Source organism: Colobus angolensis, unplaced genomic scaffold (genome assembly GCF_000951035.1).
Source record: "Colobus angolensis palliatus isolate OR3802 unplaced genomic scaffold, Cang.pa_1.0 Scaffold75, whole genome shotgun sequence".
In the NCBI taxonomy this organism is placed as follows: Eukaryota; Metazoa; Chordata; class Mammalia; order Primates; family Cercopithecidae; genus Colobus; species Colobus angolensis.
In genome coordinates, this window is record NW_012121265.1 from 8595879 (window position 1) to 8616819 (window position 20941).

The following is a 20941-nucleotide window of genomic DNA, read 5'->3' on the forward strand; positions in this document are numbered from 1 at the left end:
GTCCGGCTAAATTTTTGTATTTTTAGTAGAGATGGGTTTCACCGTGTTAGCCAGAATGCTCTTGATCTCCCGACCTCGTGATCCACCCACCTCGGCCTCTCGAAGTGTTGGGATTACAGGCATGAGCCACCACGCCTGGCCGAAAGCCATTTCTAAGAAGACATGTTTTGTGAAATCTGACCTCTTGCCAAAATAATATTCCTTCTAGAAATGTTAACCCACTTCATCAAGAATTACTTAATGTGACCAAAATAAAAGCTGTGCCTCCATGCCCAGCTAATTTTTGTATTTTTGTAGAGACAGGATTTCACCATGTTGGCCAGGCTGGTCTCGAACTCCTGACCTCAAGTGATCCGCCTGCTTCGGCCTCTCAAAGTGCTGGGATTACAGGCGTGAGCCACTGCACTTTTTGGCCTAGAGAGTTGTTAAAAGAGAAGCACCTTTTAAGAATTAACTATTTCCAAAGACAAGTTTGCTATTGCTTACTTTTAAAAAAGGAATCCTCCCTATTTCTCCCTTTTCTACTGACTATATTATTCACAGTAAAATTATTTCTATAAATTGCATCATTTTCTAAAATTACTTTTTCACTAATTTTAAGTAGACAAATTCTTAACCTATGTATTAACCATTTCATGTTTTACATCTTTTTCAAAAAGCATAAAAAGTAAATAAAAATCCTTACAAATATTCACACTGACTTCTAGGACTCTACGCTGGGAAAATAATCCTAAATTTTGGGAGTTTTATGTATAAAGTATGGATTTTTTAAATTCATTTTTGGTACTTTAGCCAAAAGAAAACAATCTAAGCCTCCAGTGGGATATTTAAGTAAATTATGCTACTTCTACTTGACAGAATAGCATATGGCTATTAAAATTTTATTTCCAAAGCATTAAAACAGCAATATTTTATAGTCTTACTAAATTAAAAATCTAAGATATAAAATTATACACCTAGAATAAACATAAAAATAAACCACAAAACTTTTTATGAAGATTTGAAGGAAATGCCCCAAAATATTAATATTGGCAGGCCAAAGTGGAAGATCACCTGAGCCCAGGAGTTCAAGGTTGCAGTGAGCTGTGATCCTGCCACTGCACTCCAACCTGGGTGATGGGATGAGACCCCTCATCTCTTAAAATATATGTTCTTCAATTCCACTATGGTGAATGTAGTGCATTTTTAACAGTATTAACAAAATCTCCAAGTGGAAGAATCAGTACTACTCTGAGGAAAGGACTCTCCAGCCAAAGAGAAGCACTTAGATTTTCTTATGAATCATTGGCTAACTCCTTGGGTAAATGTCTGTCCTTCTAAGTTTCTGGGTTGATTAAGTATGCTCAGGATTGTCACATTTTTCTATTCAGTTTCATTAGAATTAACAATTCATGACTAAGATATCGCAAAGAATATAGGTTTTTACAAAAATTTATTGTTTCATGATTTAGGTGCTTTATTGTTATAAATTTACTGGCATTTCGTCATACTAATATCTTTGGGGAAATTCTTAAGAATAATATTAAGAAGTTTTAGAATGATGCTATGTCTGTAACATCCCTTGAATTGAATCTTGGAACTTACCTTACACCAAATTCTGTATTATAAGGAGTTGGTCATATCAGAGGAGATCTACAAATCATAAACTATACACCAAGCATTCATGATGAATATTCTTCGGTAGATGTTTAAGAAAAATTCTTGGGGAAATGTGTAAGAAAAATGGTAGAAATATTAGAAAGATATTATAGTTACATAACCCTTTGAATGGAGTCACAGATAGAACATATGCCAAATTATCTATTATAGATCAGTTATATTACAGCAAAGCTATAAAGTATAAATAATACCCCGAACATTTAAACTAAAGATTCAGTCAAAATGAAAACCCAAAGTAAACGCGCATTTTAAAACTCGATTTAAAGTCCCATTACTATTTCTTTATTTTAAACGTATCTCTCTAGGTATTTCTGGTTTCCAATGATGGAAGAGTAGCTCCTAACAAATTCTCCTGCAGATAAAAAGTATAAACTGAGGCCAGGAGAAATCAACAAGAAAAAGAAATTAAAGGTAAATATTTCAAAGGAAGAAATAAAATTGCCTCTTTCTTGCAAATGACATGACTGTCTATGTGGAAAATGTCAATCTACAAAAAGCTACAAGGACTATCAAGGTAGTCTTCCAGGGTCACAGGAGACCCACAGTGAGGGCTGCACTTCAAGACCGACTTTCAAAGAAAAGAGTATGGAAAGGGGAAAAAATGTAACTTCACAACGAAGAAACCTGGCAAATACAATGTTGGGTAAGTGATCAAGGTAAACATCATCACTGATAAAGCATGTTAATAATATGTACTATTATACGAGGTAATGAGAATCCTTCACTTCTGTGGTATCAGCCCCAATCTAACCATGAGAAAAATATCAAACCCAATTTGAGGGACATTCTACAAAATATCTGAATATTCCTCAAAATTGTCAAGATATAATAAACAATGACAGAAACTCTCACAGACTAGAAGAGATGTAAGTAAATGTAATGTAGTATTCTCTTTGGGATCCTAGAAAAGAAAAAGGACCTTAGTAGAAAAACTAGTCAAATCTGAATGAAAGCTTGAGTTTAGTTGATAGTAATATATCAATGATAAATATACTATGGTAGGGGCTGATTTTGTGCTTCCCTTCCCAAATTCACATGTTGAAGTCCTAACCCTCAATACCTCAAATGTAACTGTATTTGGAGACAGGCCTTTTAAAGAGGTGATTAAGTTAAAATGAAGCCTTACATCCAATCTGATTAGTGTTCTCACTGGAAGAGACTATGACAAATGAAAAGCCACATAAAACACTAAATTAGTCATAAACCAATTATTTAATTGAAGCTATAAAAAAGGCAGTATAAGTGATAAAACAATTAGGAAAGAATATTTAGCATGTTTCAAAAGATTTAAAATAGCAGGACATTTTACAAAAAGTTGTACAGGAAATAAAATTCTTAAACTATAAGTACAAACATGACATTACAGAGTATCTTATAAAATACAAAGACAGATATAAAAGGACTATGATGCTTTAAGTCTGAAAACTATTAATAATGGCCAAATATATTTAGGTTTCAGTTCACAGTTCCTGGGTATGAGAATCATATTACTATACACATCTCCCAAACCAGTAGGTAGTATTTTTCCAATTAACCATGTGTGGTATCATCTTCTACAAAGTCTTTGGCCATCTCTGCTGTGATCACATCAATATGACTAACCTGAAGAATAAATGTTAAAAACAAAATCTGTTAAATACATCTGTTTGCATTGTATAGGGTAATATATACAGCCTATCACCTACATTTTTAAATTTTTGTGTTTTTTTGAGATGGAGTCTTGCTCTTGTTGCCCAGGCTGGAGTGCAGTGTCACGATCTTGGCTCACTGCAACCTCTGCCTCCCAGATTCAAGCAATTCTTCTACCTCAGCCTCCCAAGTAGCTGGGACTATAGGCACACACCACCATGCCCAGCTAATTTTGTATTTTTAGTACAGACAGGGTTTCACCATACTGGCCAGGCTGGTCTCAAACTCCTGACCTGGTGATCCACCTGCCTTGGCCTCCCAAAGTGCTGGGATTACAGGCGTGAGCCACTGCGCACAGCCTATCACCTATATTTTACATATGAAGTAAAATAATTCTGAAGCACTGACTTAAAAAACCTTTATTTACAGTGGTGTTTGTTCAATGCATGGATTTAAAAAATATGTATTTTAATGCTCGAAGAAATACCATGCCTAAACATCTAAACTACCTTTTGTTCACTTTCTATGACTTTGCTATTTCATCAATAATTTTAAGGTTGGGAAGACACCCAGGAAGAGCTATGCAGTCCATACAAATGAACATATGTAATTGTTCAAGACTGTGCATTACAGAAGCACTGAATAGACTGGATAGAAAGATATGGTTTGCTAATGCCAATGAAAATAAAACGAATGCAATGTCATAAAATATTGCTACACTTCATAGTTATTTGAAAGAAAAGTTTTTTCTTTAAAAAGACATCAGATAAGCAAAGACTTTCTAAGTTTTCTTTCACTATTTAACATAAAACCAGAATTCAACAAATTGATTAAACACAAACTTAAAAAATTACCTTATTTCTAAACTTTACACCATAGAATTTGTCAGCTGACTCAAGCAGTTCAGGCCTAAAAGTAGTTGTAATAAACTGAGCATGTACAGCAAGTTCCATAATCATATCTGTAAAAAAGGAGATGTGCTTTAACAAATTTCTCTTTTCAGCATATCTGAAAATTTAAAAAGCAACTATCTTTACTCTTACTAAAATTCAAACCTGCCTGAGTTTGATTTTTTTCATACATGTATCAGCAAATATTACCAGCTTATTATTAAATACAAAACCAAAACTGTACTGAACTGTACCTGACACAGCCTTTCTGTGCTGAGCATCCAGAGCCTGGTCAATCTCATCAAACAAGTAAAATGGAGCTGGGTCACATTTCTGAATGGCAAAAATCAGAGCAAGAGCTACCAAGGATTTCTGTCCACCTGAAAGCTGTTGCATTTCTCTCATTTCACCTTGTTTTCCTGTAAATGACACCTAAGAATAAACATATTATGAGTTAATATCCTAAAGGGTAGAACCACCACCATCTTCCAAAAGTAACTTGCATATAATGCACCAATCAGATATGCAAAAGATACTATAAATTCTATTATGGTAATGCTCTGAGGAAAATGGAATATAAAGGTATTTTACCCTAATTCCAACTCCAGTAAACTGGTCAACTGATGGGACACTGCTTTGTGAGCCAGAACCCCTCTCACTCTCACCGCTCCCTTCTCCTTCATCTTGAGACTGACTGCCCTCCACATCTCCTTTCTTCATCACCAAAGTAGCTTTGCCACCAGGTACTAACTTCTGGAATACTTCACTGAAGTTCTTGGATACCTAAAAAAAAAAAAAAAAAAAAAAAACAGACTGAAATATAAATTTTGCTTAGGTAGAATTATACATTAACAAGTAAAATATTTAAAAGCTACCAATTATTTTTTAATCTTAACAAGGATAACAGACTGGATCCTTCTAAAAGCTGTGTAAAACATTCAAGTTACTGTAAACCTATATGCTAGATTTGCTCACATGTATTAGATTCACCTGTTAATGAGGAAAAAAGCTTTAATATCTTTACAAACTGAGTAAGAGCTGAAGCTTTTGTCCTGTGTATATTTTTACTACAAAGCAAAACATACCTGTTTGAAAGTTAACTGAATAGCTTCGTATTTCCGAAGTTCAAGTACATTCATCAGCTCCATGATCGATTTGTAACCCCTATCTAACTCTTCTTGTCGCTTTATTAACTTTTCTTTCTGCTCGGAGAAATTTACAAACTGATCCAAAGCCTTTTTGTTAACATGGCTGTACTTCTTTAATTCTGTGTTGCACTGTTCAAGTTTTCGAAACAACTAAAAAGAGAAAATATGTATTCATATAAATAAATTTACATACTAAGCAATTTGTAACAAGACTTCAAATTTAAAACCAACCTGTTTGAGGCTCAGTGTCTGGTACTTTTCAAATGCTTCCTGGGGAAGTGATCCCAGTTCTCGAATTTTCTTCATACACTCCTCTTTCTTCTTCAATAGCATGCCTTGCCGATTTGTCATCTTTTCCAGTTCTTTAGTATCATGATTTATAGCATCCATATGTTCTTTTTCCATATTTTTCCAGCGTTCCATACTCTTCTGAAGCTCCTTAATTCCAGCTTCGGTTTTATCAATGGAATTGTCCAAATCTAAGATGGGGGAAAAACAAAATTAGGCTATAATATCTAGTTTAAAGCCAGTGTTATAGCGTTATTTGAGTATTTTTTGAGTATTGAGATTTTTATGATCAAACCTATCAAAATAGGTTTTAGAAGTTTTTGTCAGTGTTTAAAATTTTCTGTGAAAATTTATGAACCACTGAAGTCAGTACAAAATTAGAAGTATATATGAGTCACTCAAATATATAATTTTCATTATTCAATGTTAATGCTTATAAACTAAAGTTATTTTCTTAGCAACTATGTGATAAGAGAAACTTGAGTCAGGTATTTCATATTTTATCAATAAAATAATTTATGGTCTGAATTGTCACAAACATTTCAGTAAAACAAAAGTTCCTATTTATAGTCAACTTACTAAATTCCATTCACTATACATTGTTTATAATGGAAAACAAAAAATCGTTAGTATATGCTTCTGCCTATTTGGACATTTTATTCTGCAGTAAACAATTTTATAAAACATGTATGTAAACAAAATTTTACTACATAAAAATTCACCTTCTGATCGTGCCATAGTGTCTTTTACTCTTTTATTGATGGCTTCAAGTTCTGATGTTGTGGCAGTGAGAACAGTACCCCCTTCTGTCTCTCTCAGTTCATTAAGTTCCTATAATAATAAATGCAAATTCTATTAGTTTCAAATGTTATGACCGCCAACATTTTCTACAGCTATTGTCTGAACAAACATTCAAGAAAACCAAAAAATATAAATACTTCATATAATTAGAAATACTTAAAGTATCCATTAAAGGGAAGAAAAAGACATAACTACTAGAAAATTTCTAAGCATCTAACCACCACTGAAAAACTGTAACATTTACTAAGTACTTAGAATGTGCCACAATAGCAATTATATAAAACAACTATGATAATGTCTAATTTACACAAGAAACTGAGGCTTAGAAATAGTGAGTGACTTGTCCAAAATCACACACTAGGTGGCAGAATTCCAACCCAAGGCCCACAGACACTAAGCTTTCTGTCCCCAAAGCCCATGCTTTCAATCAGAGCCTCTGATACAACCACTTGCAACAGGTCATGGCCACCAAGGAGCCCTTAAAAAAAAAAAACACATACACACCTGTTCTACTTGGTCCAAGCGTTTTCTCAGATTCTCATTGAGATAAGTCTCTACTCGAGTAATAATACCTTCTAATTTAATTCTTTCATTTAGCAACTGTCTGTTTTCCTAGAATTAAGAAAAAGTTGTCTACATAAGCATGTACATTTCATCACACAGGAAGAGTGCTCATCTGCTGTCCTCTCTAGTACTTGTGCTCACGTGAGCTGAAAATGAAGTTTAATACATTACATTCTTCAAAAAAGCCCTATACTTTCTTCATTTTTCTCTTATCAATTCATAATAAATTTTTGTGGCTGGCTCTTTTTGTAATGCTTGCTGTCAAAAACGGTTTAACTGCTTTTCATTTTTTAGAAACAGTGTTGGTGGTTTATATCTATGCAGTTTTAAAAATCAATCAAAGGCCAGGCACGGTGGCTCAAGCCTGTAATCCCAGCACTTTGGGAGGCTGAGGTGGGCAGATCACAAGGTCAGGAGATCGTCCTGGCTAACACGGTGAAATTCCATCTCTACTAAAAAAAAAAAAAATACAAAAAAAATTAGCTAGGCGTGGTGGCGGGTGCCTGTAGTCCCAGCTACTCGGAGGCTGAGGCAGGAGAATGGCATGAACTTGGGAGGTGGAGCTTGCAGTGAGCTGAGATCGTGCCACTGCACTCCAGCCTGGGCAACAGCAAGAATCCATCTCAAAAAAAAAAATCAATTCAAATGTTTAATTAAAATATTAAATATGTAAAGGTAGTAAGATAAATATGGTAAGGCTAACAAGTTCAAACTTACTAATAGCAGTACTTACAACTAATAAGTAATGCTAATTAACTAAACTGGAAGGAAATGAAAATTTCTTGTATAATCCTAACCTAGCTAGTACGGTTTAGAAAAACAAAATCTTATTTACACCTATGGGTATTAAAAATCCAAGCCTCATTTTAATATTTTCTCAGTTCTTTTCTTTCATATTCCCCTAGTTAGCAAGAAAGGCACTTTTCAGAATAGCCAATTACTAATGAATTTTTTTTTTCCAGTCAGCTGTGTACTTACCTGCTGAAGTTGACGAATCTCATCATTCAGTGCATCTACTCTCTTCTGATCTTCCAAACTCAGTTGAGAAAGCAAATCAGTTCCCAGTTCTGCTTTCAATGATTCTCTGGTAGACTCCATAGCGTGCAAGCTTGCCTCCAAACTCTGTAAGCTACGTTGCTATATAACGTTACCCATTTATTAGTAAGGTATTAGCCTCTGGATTACTTATAGTGAAAATTTTAAAACAATCTATATTTGATCTGAGCTAAATACATAGACATATCAATTCAAATATTAGGTGCCTATTAATGTGGTAATTAGGACTCTAGCAACAAAAATCATACGATGTAACAGTATAGGTGGGGCAGGGTGGGCCAGATCATATTCCATGATTAAACTATACAAAAATCTTCAGGCATACTATAACAAAAAGTTGCCGGGCGCGGTGGCTCACGCCTCTAATCCTAGCACTTTGGGAGGCCAAGGCGAGTGTATCACGAAGTCCAGAGTTCAAGATTAGCCTAGCCTAGCCAACATGGTGAAACCCATCTCTACTAAAAATACAAAAATTAGCTGGGTATGGAGGCGCACGTCTGTAGTCCCAGCTACTCGGGGGACCGAGGCAGGAGAATCGCTTGAACCCGGGAGGCAGAGGTTGCAGTGAGCCGAGATCATGCCATTGCACTCCAGCCTAGGTGACAGGGCGAGACTCCATCCCAAAAAAAAACCAAAAAAAAGTTGTCAGAATGTGTTGGGATGGTACAACTGTAGGCACATCTTGTATTTTTTTTTTTTTATAAGCGCTTTGTAGTTTTAGTATTATACTACGTAAAAGATTGGTCAAAACTGTCAAGTTTATGAGACCAATAACATACTATCACAAGTTTGCTTTCTAATTTTAATACAGTCTGGACAAAATGGAATCAAATATTCAACTAATTCCATTGTGCTTCAGATAAATGGTTACTGACAAAAACTGACCATCAGACAGTTATGTCATAGCTTCCAATGCCTATTTGTTCAATGAAGGTGGAAAGTTTGAATGTGCCAACAACAGGAGACTCTGGGTATTCATGGGTTTAAGAATGGTAAAAGAGATGTAGACACCTAAAAGTATGGGTCCAGCCTGGGCACAGTGGCTCACACCTGTAATCCCAGTACTTTGAGAGGGCAAGGCAGGCAGATCACCTAAGGTCAGGAGTTTGAGACCAGCCTGGCCAACATGGTGAAACCTCATCTCTACTAAAAACACAAAATTAGCCAGATGTGGTGATGCACGTCTGTAGTCCCAGCTCCTCAGGAGGCTGAGGCAGGAAAATCGCTTGAACCCAGGAGGTGGAGGCTGCAGTGAGCTGAGAACGCACCGATGCACTGCAGCCTGGGCGAGGGTGAGAGTGAGACTGTCTTCAAAAAAAAAAAAAAAAAAAAAAGTATGGGTCCAAACAAAAATGAAGCATAAAATTCAAGGATAACCCATATAATGTATGATCCACATTAATCTGTAACAATTGATCTATAACCAAAGATATACTTACGAACCTTAGGCATGAAGGTTTTCTCTGACTGCTGCCTCTTCTCTTTTAGCATCTTCATTTCTGATAATATGCTGTCTCTAGATGCTTTAAATTTCCTTTGCTGGGTCTCAATCTGTTGCATTTGGTTCATCAACTGATCAATTTCATTATTAATCCATATACAAGGCTAAGGAAAATTATCTCCAGGTGGTAAATATATTACGTTCTGAATTCTTTTTAGACACAACACCATATATCCCTTCCTTTTCTTTACCCCCAAATAACATTTACGTCCTCAAATTTATGGACCAAAACAATGCTGAACTGTATTACCCAAAATGCGTTCAATCATAAAGAAGCTTGAAACATTTCACACCCCACCATTTCACTCTCAGAACAACATGTATACTGTTTTACTAAAAGCTATACAAAACAAATTCTTGGAAAACCATAGAGGCGGCTAGGTGAAATCTAACAATATTACATATTTTTAAGTATCTTTTCATTCAACAAATGTTTACTGTTACTATGCTTAAGGCACTATGTTAAGGGTTTATGTATGAAGAGTAGTTCTTGCCATATGTGGAAGAAATAATTCAATCTAGCTGGATTATCAAACACAGAAGACAGCTGGTACACACTGTAAACATCCTCCTTTTCCTCAGTATCTCCCCATACTCTCTTTGTGTCAACATCTTGCCAAATTCAGGCAGTTCTTTAAAGTGTGATATGCAGACCCCTGCAAGGTCAAAGCTCAGGTGCTTATTTTTCTTTTTCTGTGCTTGCACTGATGGCACAGAAGGTATACATCTGCAGTTTTTTAAAAATGCCAGTTTCACTTGAAGCAGTAAAAACCACTAACTTTGTATCTATTCTTGATGCTCAAGTACCTATATTTTTCAACTTGTTTGGCGAAATGGAAAGCACACATAAAGTACTTTTGTCTTATACCAAAACACCATGGTGGTTTTAAGAAAATCCACACACACAATTGTTTCATTTGTGAAATGAACTAACCACTCCTCATGTAGCATCATTTTTATGTAAAAAAACAACTGTGGTTACTCAGACTTGATTATCTGACAGTCATTTCCTCCACTGACATTAAATTTGCACCAAATAACTTCAAGACAGTAAAATGTAACGTTTTTCACCCTCCCCTGCCACCCCCCCCCCCCTTTTTTTGAGACAGGGTCTCACTTTCACCCAGACTGGAGTGCAGTGGTGCGATCTCAGCTCACTGCAACCTCTACCTCCCAGGCTCAAGTGATCTTTCTGCCTCAGCCTCCCAGGTAGCTGGGACTACAGGCCTGTGCCACCAGACAAGCACAGTGAACTGCCAGTCCTTATATATTCGACTTCTAAGCAGTATGTAACATTACCGATGCCTCTCACTCTCTTCCTTAAAACATTATCTCTTGCTTACATAAATTTAACAAGAAAAAAAAAAAACACTACCAAGGTTTTACTTACACAATTCACTAACTGATCCTTCTCAGTTTCCTCTTTCTTTGCCTGATACAACCTGTATTTTGGTGTTCTATGGGTTCTTTTCTTCCAAGTGACTTGATGGTATTAGCTACTTAACACTTAAAGAATCATTAAAATAGCTTTTAGTCTTCAAAAGGTAAACAAACATAAGCCCTTGAACTTAAAACACAAATTTTTAATACATATGTGAAAAAACAAAAGATTATATATGGCAACCAAAACACAGTTTTTCCCCACAATATCTATCATTATGCACAAAACAAAAAGATATTTTCAATATTTCTGCGCAGGTTTTCATTGAGCTTTGCTTCAAGTTCACCTAGTTCTTCTTCTGCTTTTCTAACATCTTTCTGCAATTCAAGTCGAGACTTCCTTGTGTCATAATAACCCCCAGTTAGAGCACCCCGATGACTGACCTGGTCACCTATAAACAAAACATATGTGATAGGTCTGTATAACTTTTATTCAATGATAAATTGACTTATAATGAAAAACACTAACCTGTAGGCTTTAAAGTACATAATGAGAATTGAAAAGAATTTAAACCTCCCTGAAAAGTTTTGCTTTTCAATGCTAAAATTCCCTTTTTTTTTTTTGAGACAGAGTCTTGCTCTCTTGCTCAGGCTGGAGTGCAGTGCTGTGGTCACAGCTCACTGCAGACTCAAACTTCTGGATTCAAGTGATCCTCCTGCTTCAGCCTCCTGAGCGGCTAGGAACAGGTGTGCACCACCACACCTTTTTTGTAGAGACCAAGTCTTGCTATGTGCCCAGGTGGTTCTCAAACTTCCGGCCTCAAGTGATCCTCCTGCTTCAGCCTCTGAAGTATCTGGGATTACAGGGTCAAGCCACTGTGGCCAGTCAAAACTCACAGTCTTTTTTTTTTTTTTCCAACAAAAACTCATTTTTTTTTTTTTTTTTAAAAAAAAAAAAAAAACCCTCCAGTTGAACCTGAACATCTACCAGAGAGCAAGGAAGTGTTGAAGACTAATGAGGACATAATAGTAAGACACAGGACCTAGCCTGAAATTTCCACTGGCCCTATTTAGGAAAATTTGAGCATCAAAATAACAATACCAGTATAATAACACATTTTATTTTTTAAAAAATAATCCATGAATCACAGCGATACTTTTTAAAAAAATGAAAAGTGGAGACTCTTCTCTACAGAAGAGTGACAGCTAATAAATGCAGCAGCAATAACAGAATTCAAAAATCACCATTTTTAAACTCCCAGTGTAATAACTGATTCAGGCAAGAGTCAACAAAGGTGCTAAAGCAACTGGTAAAGTTGTTGGGAGAACCTGACATTCATGTAGTCTTGAAGAATAATCTCACATATTATTAAATTACAAAGGGGCAAAAGGAGACCTGGTCTTTACAATGGAGAGATCTGCAGGTGATCAAACCTAGTATCGCTAACAGACACATTATATGACACCATAAGTATATACATTCATGCCAACAATATTTAAACAATGATGAAGCAGCAATAAGACAAATCCAGAAAATGGAACTTTTCTGGATTTTTTTAGGTGGGGAGAAGGGAGGAGGAACTGTCTTATATTTAAAGAATCTAAAGAGAAGACACTACATGCATACTTGATTGAATCCTAGATAGAAAAATATTTTAGGAAAACAAAGTTTGAATATGGATACTTTTAGAAGATATTAGGTTAATGTTAAATTTCTTAGGTGTAACAATGATACTGTGGCTATACAAAAGAATGCTCTTATTGTTAGAAGATGCATGCTTAAATTTTAGAGATGAAGTGTCATGTTTTATATTCTCAGATGGTTCAAAACCACAACAAAATGTACATATACAGAAACAAAGCTTAGGGGGAGACGGGTTTACCTGCTTTCTTTAACAAATAAAGAGAAAAAAAAAATTGAGGGCAGGTAAACCTATATACTGGGAGTTCTTAACCTGAATTCCAAAGATAAAATTCAGAAGATCTGTGATTTGAGTAGGAAAAAAATTTACATCTTTATTTTTATTAACCTCAAAATGAGATTTAACATTTCCTTCTATAATGAACAGGACAAGAACCACAGTAGTAGTATTAGTATCTGTGACTTTACCAAAAGAAGAGCTATTTTCATATTAGATTACACTTACCAGATCTCAAAATATTGTTTACATGTATTAGCACTTCAAACTTATGGTAGTTATTAGACCCACTACTAAATCTTGTTTTTTGAATACATTAAAGAATTATATTTTTTTAAATAACCTTGCCAATACATCTTTGTGAACCAAAGTATTTTATTTTAAGCATTAAAAATTGTGTTGAATGTGGCTTTTGTTGTAGAAAAGAAAAAAAATTGTGAGGAAGGATCCATAGGCTTCAAATAGCCAAAGCAGTCCACACTGCAAAAAAGGTTAAGAACCCCTGCTACATACCAAATGATTACATTTCAGAGACATCAACTAAGTATCAAGTACAAACCCTGTCTGGCCTCTTCATTGAACAAACCAACTATTTAAAAAACGATAAAATAATTGAAAATAACTGTTTCTTTTTTCTTTTCTTTTTTTTGAGACAGGGTCTTGCTCTACCACCCAGGCTGCAGTGCATGGGTGTGATCTTGGCTCACTGCACCCTCTGCCTCCTGGGTTTAAGCCACTCTCATGCCTCAGCCTCCTGAGTAGTTGGGATTACAGGTGCACGCCACCACACCCAGCTAATATTTTGTATTTTTAGTAGAGATGGGGTTTCGCCATGTTGGCTAGGCTAGTCTTGAATTCCTGGCATCAAGTGATTCACCTGCCCCGGTCTCCCAAAGTGCTGGGGTTACAGATGTAAGCCATCACACCCGGCCAAAGGCAAAGGACGAATTTTTTGAATACTCTCAAAAGCAGAATGCCTCCAAAATACTGTTAAGATATATTCATCAGACATGCATACAGCTCAAGTGACATATTACACAGATTATATGTCTGTTTTTTGAGACAGTCTCGCTCTGTCACCCAGGCTGGAGTGCAGTGGCGCGATCTTGGCTCACTGCAACCACTGCCTCCCGGGTTCAAGCGATTCTCCTGCCCCAGCCTCCTGAGTAGCTGGGACTACAGGTGCACACCACCACATCCAGCAAATCTTTGTATTTTTAGTGGAGACAGGGTTTCGCTTTGTTAGCCAGGCTGGTCTTGAACTCCTGACTTCAGGTGATCCACCTGTCTCGGCCTCCCCAAGTGCTGGGATTTACAGGCGTGAGCCACTGTGCCCAGCCAGATTATGTTTTAAATGATTTGTTAGAATTTATCTGTTTAAAGCTAAGAATTAGTATTACAAACCTTCCAAAGTAATACAGTCCATAGTGAAAGCACGGGCCAGCTGGGTTGAAACTTCCATGCTACGACAAATAAGAGTCTTTCCAAAAACATGTTTGAAAGCTTTGTCAAATCTGGAATTGTACCTCAGTTTGCTGATCATAGGAATAGCATCCTAAAAATGAAATTTTGTGAACAGAGAGATCACAGTTAACTAAAAACTTAGAATTACAAAATTACATCTTTATGAATTAAACCACAAACACCATTATATTTCAAAACTATTGGGGTTTTTCCTGAAGTAGTTAGAAGACTCATTCCACTAGAATATCCTGGTAATTTTGCTCATGTAATCAAGGTTTTCAATAGTAGAGCCTAATAGTGTAAAGAGTTTAGTGATTCTGTAGCTAGACTGCCCAAATTCAAACACTGGTTTCACCATTTATCAGATGTGTGCTGCGGACAAGTTGCTTAACTTCCTCAAATAATAGTTACTTCATCTACAAAATTGTAGACAATACATACCTTCCTTATAAAGTTGTGAAGCCTAAATGAGTTAATATATGCAAAACTTAGAGGATAGTATCTCTCACATAAAAGAGCTAAATATAAACAGTATTTCCTCAATGTTTTAATTTTACATATTTTATATATCTAAATTAGATATTCAGGAAAACATTTTGTCAGATAGAATTTCATTTTCTCTCTCTTAAACTGTTGGAACAGGATTTTTGGAATTTTTAAAATTATGAAAATATATCCCACATACAGAAAAACGTAGTTAAGTATTCAGTGTAAATTAATAAAGAGAACACCAACATAACCACCACAACAGCACAAGAAACAGAGCACTGCTGACACCCCAGAAGCCACGGTGTGCTCATTTCCTAATCACATAGCATTTAACTATGGTGGTTACCTGCCAGAAATGACCACTGCCATGACGGTGCTAATCACTTCCTTGTACTTCCTAGTTCTATTTTTTTTGAGACGGAGTCTTGCTCTGTTGCCAGGATGAAGTACAGTGGCAAGATCTTGGCTCACTGCAACCTCTGCCTCCCCAGTTCAAGCGATTTTCCACCTCAGCCTCCCAAGTACCTGGGATTACAGGTGCCCACTACCATGTCCAGCTAATTTTTTTGTATTTTTAGTAGAGACAGAGTTTTGCCATGTTGGCCAGGCTGGTCTTGAACTCCTAACCTCAGGTGATCCGCCCACCTCCCCCTCCCAAAGTGAGGGGATTACAGGCATGAGCCACCGAGCCCCGTCCTCATCTAAGTTTGGTTTTGTTTATGTAGCGTAAACGGAACCACACCCCATGTATTCCTTTGTGTCTCGTTCCATTCATACATCATGTTTTTGAGACCCAATTTTTCTTACCCAAACTTCAAAAACAATTTATAGATGTGATAGCAGAAAAAGCCAGACCCTTTGATAGCTTACAGGATTCTTAATGTTCCACTTAAATTATTGATCATTCTCATGGGGTTTCAGCTTTAACTTCAGGGAATGGTAAAACAGTTGATACTACCATCAACATTCTGAAGTCAAGTACCTCAAAGCAATTACATTGTTCTAAGAATGGTGTCTGAAGAATATTTTTAATCTACCTAAAGTTCACTAGCTAGTAACAGCAATATTATGTTTCTGAAGTCTATCATCTTACTAGCCATTTTTTTCATTTAATTTATTTTTAAAATATATCAAGACACTTTAAATCTTTACATGACAGTCCCTTGGGAATTTTTCTCCAACTCCCTAACCTTAATTATGTCACTCCCAGATATACTCTCAAAGTATCCTGTACTTACGCTTTTAACACTGTACATTTGCAATGATTTGTTTCATATCTTGGCTTTTTTCTCTTTTTTAAGTGATCCTCCCACCTCAGCCTCCCAAGTAGCTGGGATTACAGGCACACATCACTACACCACGGATCATGGCTGTGACTTCTGTCTCCCTCCCCAAAACCCACTCAGCACTAAGGTCCATGGGAAGACAGGTATTTTTATCTCATAGACCACTGAATCCCAGTGTGTAGTGACTGGGCACTAGCATGTGTTAGACTATGTGACAAAAAAATAACATTATAAAAGAGAAATAGACCTTATCACACATTGACTCACATTGGTTTCAGGATAGGCAGTATCCCTGACATCTAACTTGTTAAGAGGCAGAAAAGTAACCTCTCCAGGAAGATTCATTTTATTAAACTCCATTAAAATCTTCGTGCTGACTTCATCTGAATCAACAATGTGATAAAATAACCTGAATATAAAGAGAGTAAGACAAATCTTTATTGGTACTTTTTTTTTTTTTTTTTGAGACCGGGTCTTCCCATGTTGCCCAAACTGATCTTGAACTCCTAGACTCAAGCAATCCTCCCACCTCAGCCTCCTGCATAGCTGGGACTGAAGGTGTGCACTTTTAAAGTGTTATAAACACTTAAGCATCAAACAATTAACTTTTTTGCTATATAATCCAAATAATTTTGGAAAAAAATAAGACTACTTTAAAAATTCCAATGGCGGAGAAGGAAAAACTCCCAAAAGGGGAAAGTTCTAGCTTCTATAATTAACAAATACTTAGCATCTACTTCTTTAATTAGAAAGTTAAATAAGGAACCAAAGTATAAAAAGATAATGGAAGATATGATGCACAAAAACTACAAAAGTTGTTTCTCAGGCTATTCTTATTCCCTCTTCTAAAAATGCTAAATATCAAGCAAAGGCTTTAACCTGTTTCCAGCAGTGACTTCCACACATGTGTAGAAAGCTGGTTCACATTCAAAGTTATTCATCACAATGCCATGATAGCCATTTTGAACATGCTGGTTTATTCCTTTTCGACGAAAGTGGTCTAGCACTTTGTTTATGCTGTCTATTCCATTTAAAATGGCCTGTAAATTGTTAGAAATGAAAAATATTAAGATAATATCACCAATGAGACTCCTGGTAAGGAATGAGACCACAACAACATACATTTTTAAAAATACCAGTGATTAAACTAAACACCCTCTCCAACAAACACATCACCTCCTCACTATATGCCAACTACATGTAACACCTTATATGATAGGTTCTGTTCTATAACAGCAGTGTTAAAAATGGGCTCTTTATCTGAAAATCAAAAGTACTACTATTAATAGTATGTGTAATAATAAAAGTTTAAATCTCTATCATTTAATATTTAGATAATTTGGATTCCTATTTATCACTTGGAACCCATGACCTACACCTTGAAAGGTAATAAATTCTTACATAATGATGAACTCAATGACTCAGTGTAAACAGAGGTGATGAAAAGAACCTGCCCACCTTTCCCGTTGCCGCTCTAAGAAGTTGTTGCTTCTTTTCAAGATCTTCTCTTTTAGCAGCAAGTGCTTGCTGTTCTGCATTCTCTTCTCTCCATAAGTAGCTAATAAATAAAAATTAGACTGTCTTTCATTTTAAACACATATAAGGATGCATTAATAGTATACAGTTTAGAATCAAAATATAGAAAACAAGCCTGACCAGTTAATTTGTAACTTAAAGATCACATAACACCTAGTAACAAATATTATTCAAAAAATTAATGCATATTTTAGTTTAAATACTAACTTTCTTTCACTTTGTAATTCATCTTTCTTATTTTTTACTTCGTAATATTTTCTGTCCAGTTCTTCTACTCGAGCTTTGACTTCATTAAGATCCTGGTCCAGTTTCTATGGAAATAAAAATAAATTTAAAATTGTTTCATCAAACTACACTGATAGAAAGCAGATCAGTGGTTGCAGATGGATGGGGGAGGGAGACAAAAGGTGAGGGAGGAATTACAAAGGGGTATGGAAAACACTTGGGTAATAAACATGTTTATTGTTGTAACTGTGGTGATGGTTTTACAGATGTATATGTGTGTCAAAACTCATCAAATTATATATTTTTGCCACTTTCCTGACTAGGAAAAATTATGTACACTAAATATGTACAATTTACTGTATGTGAATTATACCTCAATGATGTTGTTGAAAAATCCAATTTCAGTTTTTTTTTTTGAGACAAGAGTCTCACTGTGTTGCCCAGGCTGGAGTGCAGTGGCCGGATCTCAGCTCACTGCAAGCTCCGCCTCCCGGGTTTACGCTATTCTCCTGCCTCAGTCTCCCGAGTAGCTGGGACTACAGGCGCCTGCCATCTTGCCGGGCTAGTTTTTTGTATTTTTTTAGTAGAGACGGGGTTTCAGTGTTCGCCAGGATGGTCTCGATCTCCTGACCTCGTGATCCGCCCATCTTGGCCTCCCAAAGTGCTGGGATTACAGGCTTGAGCCACCGCACCCGGCCTTCAGTTTTTAAAAGTTGTCTTTAGGCAAAAGAGAATACCACCAGAAAACAAAAACCATTAAATACTCTAAAACATGTTGCTAAAAGTTAATTTGTTCATTAGTGATCTAAATCTTCCTATTTCTATAATATATACTCCAGAATTGTAGGAAAAAAATTCTAAGTTCTCATAATAGTGCATTATACACTTTCATACTGCCCCTTCTACACACACACAACAGAATATAAAAACTATTTTCAACTATTTTACATTCAAGAAAAATGAGTTTAAAACAAATCTATAAGAACCTAACGTAAGATGCTGTTTCCTTAAGGAGAGTTAATGAACTGTATTAATTTAGTAAATTATACTGAGCTGAAAAAAAAATCCAATATCCTCATTGGCTAGAGTTTAAGGAATCTGACACTTCATCCACTTAGTAAAGTTACCGAAAGCCTAGTATGTACCAGGCATTCTTATAAGAGCTGGGGAATCATCAAAGACCAAAGCAAACAAAAATCCTTGCCTTTTTGGGAAGCAATAAAATAAGCAAAATAAATCTGAAGCTCATCCTTTAGGGGAAGGGCTTCAAACTGCTTCATGAGTTAATTATATTCATCTGTCTGTATTACAACTAATTATTGTCAGATATCACAGTAATTGTAAATAGTCCCACAGAGTACTAACAATTATTAGTCCTCAGTAGTAACACTGACTTTTTGTCCAAAATTTTAATGGACAAAAAGTCAATGTTACTACTAATTCCACTGACAAAAAGTCAATGTTACTACTGAGTCATAAAACCTTAGATAATTGGCCAGGCACTGTGGCTCACACCTGTAATCCCAGCACTTTGGGAGGCCGAGGGGTGCAGATCATGAGGTCAAGAGATCAAGACCATCCTGGGCAACATTGTGCAACCCTGTCTTTAGTAAAAATACAAAAATTAGCCAGGCGTGGTGGCGCGTGCCTGTAGTCCCACCTACTCGGTGAGGCTAAGGTAGGAGAATCACCTGAACCCGGGAGGCGGAGGTTGCAGTGAGCCGAGATTGTGCCACTGCACTCTACCCTGGTGACAGCAAGACTCTGTCTCAAAAAAAATCTTGGATAATCAGAATGACTTTCAACATCTTGGATAATTAAACCCTTTAATTCTACACATGAGGAACTTGGGACTCAGTGGTATCTGAAACCATAAAAGAGTAAACAAATTCCCTATGTAAAATTTAACTTTTCTACAGCAATTACTTAATTCATCCCCAGGCTATCTGAACACATGCTAAAAGCAGAGTATAAACCTTGAAGAGTCAGTTTTCCTAAATTAATGTTTCAGCTTTCACAGTCCTAAACAATTCAAAGACTGTTGTGTTACTAACCAGCATTACAGCTTACAGTATTTCTAAAGTCCTACGTACTTTGTTTTTTTTCCAGGTGTATCTGAACACTAATGGTTCCCTCTCTGAAACCACGATGCTACTCAGAACCAGTAATAAAGTCAGCTACCTATATTAAATTCAAAATACAATGTTTTGTAGACTTTAAATGCATTACCACCTGGAAAAGAAAAAACATTTAGCATTTAGTTTGCACTGAAACTATCCAAGAGCTTCCCCTTCTCCACAGCAGTTGGTAGGGCCAAGATACCACCACTGACATAAGTTAGAAAAGTCTAAAAACTTAGTTTGGTAAGTATGTATGATACATATCACATAAATGAACCATAATAAAGCATAATAAAACCACCAAAACTACATTTTATTTTTCATACTGCAGGTTTTAAAAATACACTGTGGAAAAATTAATTTAGAATTATACCAAGAGACAAAAGGCTATTTACATAACACAATCAGCACTATAAAATCATCTCTGCCCAAAGGAAAGGCTTCATCTTCACAAGTGGTCATTTTGAAAACCAAAAGTGTGACTGGAATACTGGAAAATAAATGAACTTCAAACATGACAAAAAATGAATACTCTCACTGGAGGCTCCTTCAAAAAGGGCATCTGCTGAGGTTAGTTTCATCAACTCAAGAGAAAATACATTTTATTTCAAGAAAGGAGGTGTAACTATTACAGTTCAGACTACACTAACCATATAAAGAACTACCTAGATCAACCCAAGTTTTCCACTCCCTCCACAAAGTACCATAACTAAAGCACACAGCACGACTGGACTTCCAAAAACAGCAGGCTACTCCTGGCAATTTTACCTACCTGTTTTTTATGCTCACAGAGGGTGTCGCATCTGCTCCCCACTGTACTTTTTTCCCTTTATGTAAAGTGAGAATATGAGTACAAAGAAAACAGCTCTTTAAAACTTCACTGAGGTTTTGGATACATTTAAAGGTGAGTCACCAAAAACTTAAAGTGGGCAAATCACTACAAAAGATTAGGGGCTGGGCATGGTGGCTCACACCTATAATCCCAG

General features: G+C 36.1%; 1 protein-coding gene across 1 annotated transcript in view; it reads right to left on the reverse strand.

The window, feature by feature from the left end:
• Nucleotides 1-2851: 2851 nt before the first annotated feature.
• Nucleotides 2852-20941, reverse strand: part of SMC3 (structural maintenance of chromosomes 3) — a 36582-nt gene continuing 18492 nt past the window's right edge. Inside the window, exons 14-29 of the mRNA XM_011927887.1 lie at nucleotides 17818-17921; nucleotides 17533-17632; nucleotides 16954-17114; nucleotides 16342-16483; nucleotides 14240-14390; nucleotides 11216-11368; nucleotides 9479-9630; nucleotides 7958-8116; nucleotides 6920-7027; nucleotides 6337-6445; nucleotides 5558-5805; nucleotides 5264-5476; nucleotides 4770-4961; nucleotides 4433-4610; nucleotides 4143-4249; nucleotides 2852-3261 (exon numbers count right to left, since the gene is read on the reverse strand). Coding sequence (XP_011783277.1) covers nucleotides 3190-3261; nucleotides 4143-4249; nucleotides 4433-4610; nucleotides 4770-4961; nucleotides 5264-5476; nucleotides 5558-5805; nucleotides 6337-6445; nucleotides 6920-7027; nucleotides 7958-8116; nucleotides 9479-9630; nucleotides 11216-11368; nucleotides 14240-14390; nucleotides 16342-16483; nucleotides 16954-17114; nucleotides 17533-17632; nucleotides 17818-17921 — 2349 coding nt within the window. The 3' untranslated portion in view covers nucleotides 2852-3189. The remainder of the gene's footprint in view (nucleotides 3262-4142; nucleotides 4250-4432; nucleotides 4611-4769; nucleotides 4962-5263; nucleotides 5477-5557; nucleotides 5806-6336; nucleotides 6446-6919; nucleotides 7028-7957; nucleotides 8117-9478; nucleotides 9631-11215; nucleotides 11369-14239; nucleotides 14391-16341; nucleotides 16484-16953; nucleotides 17115-17532; nucleotides 17633-17817; nucleotides 17922-20941) is intronic.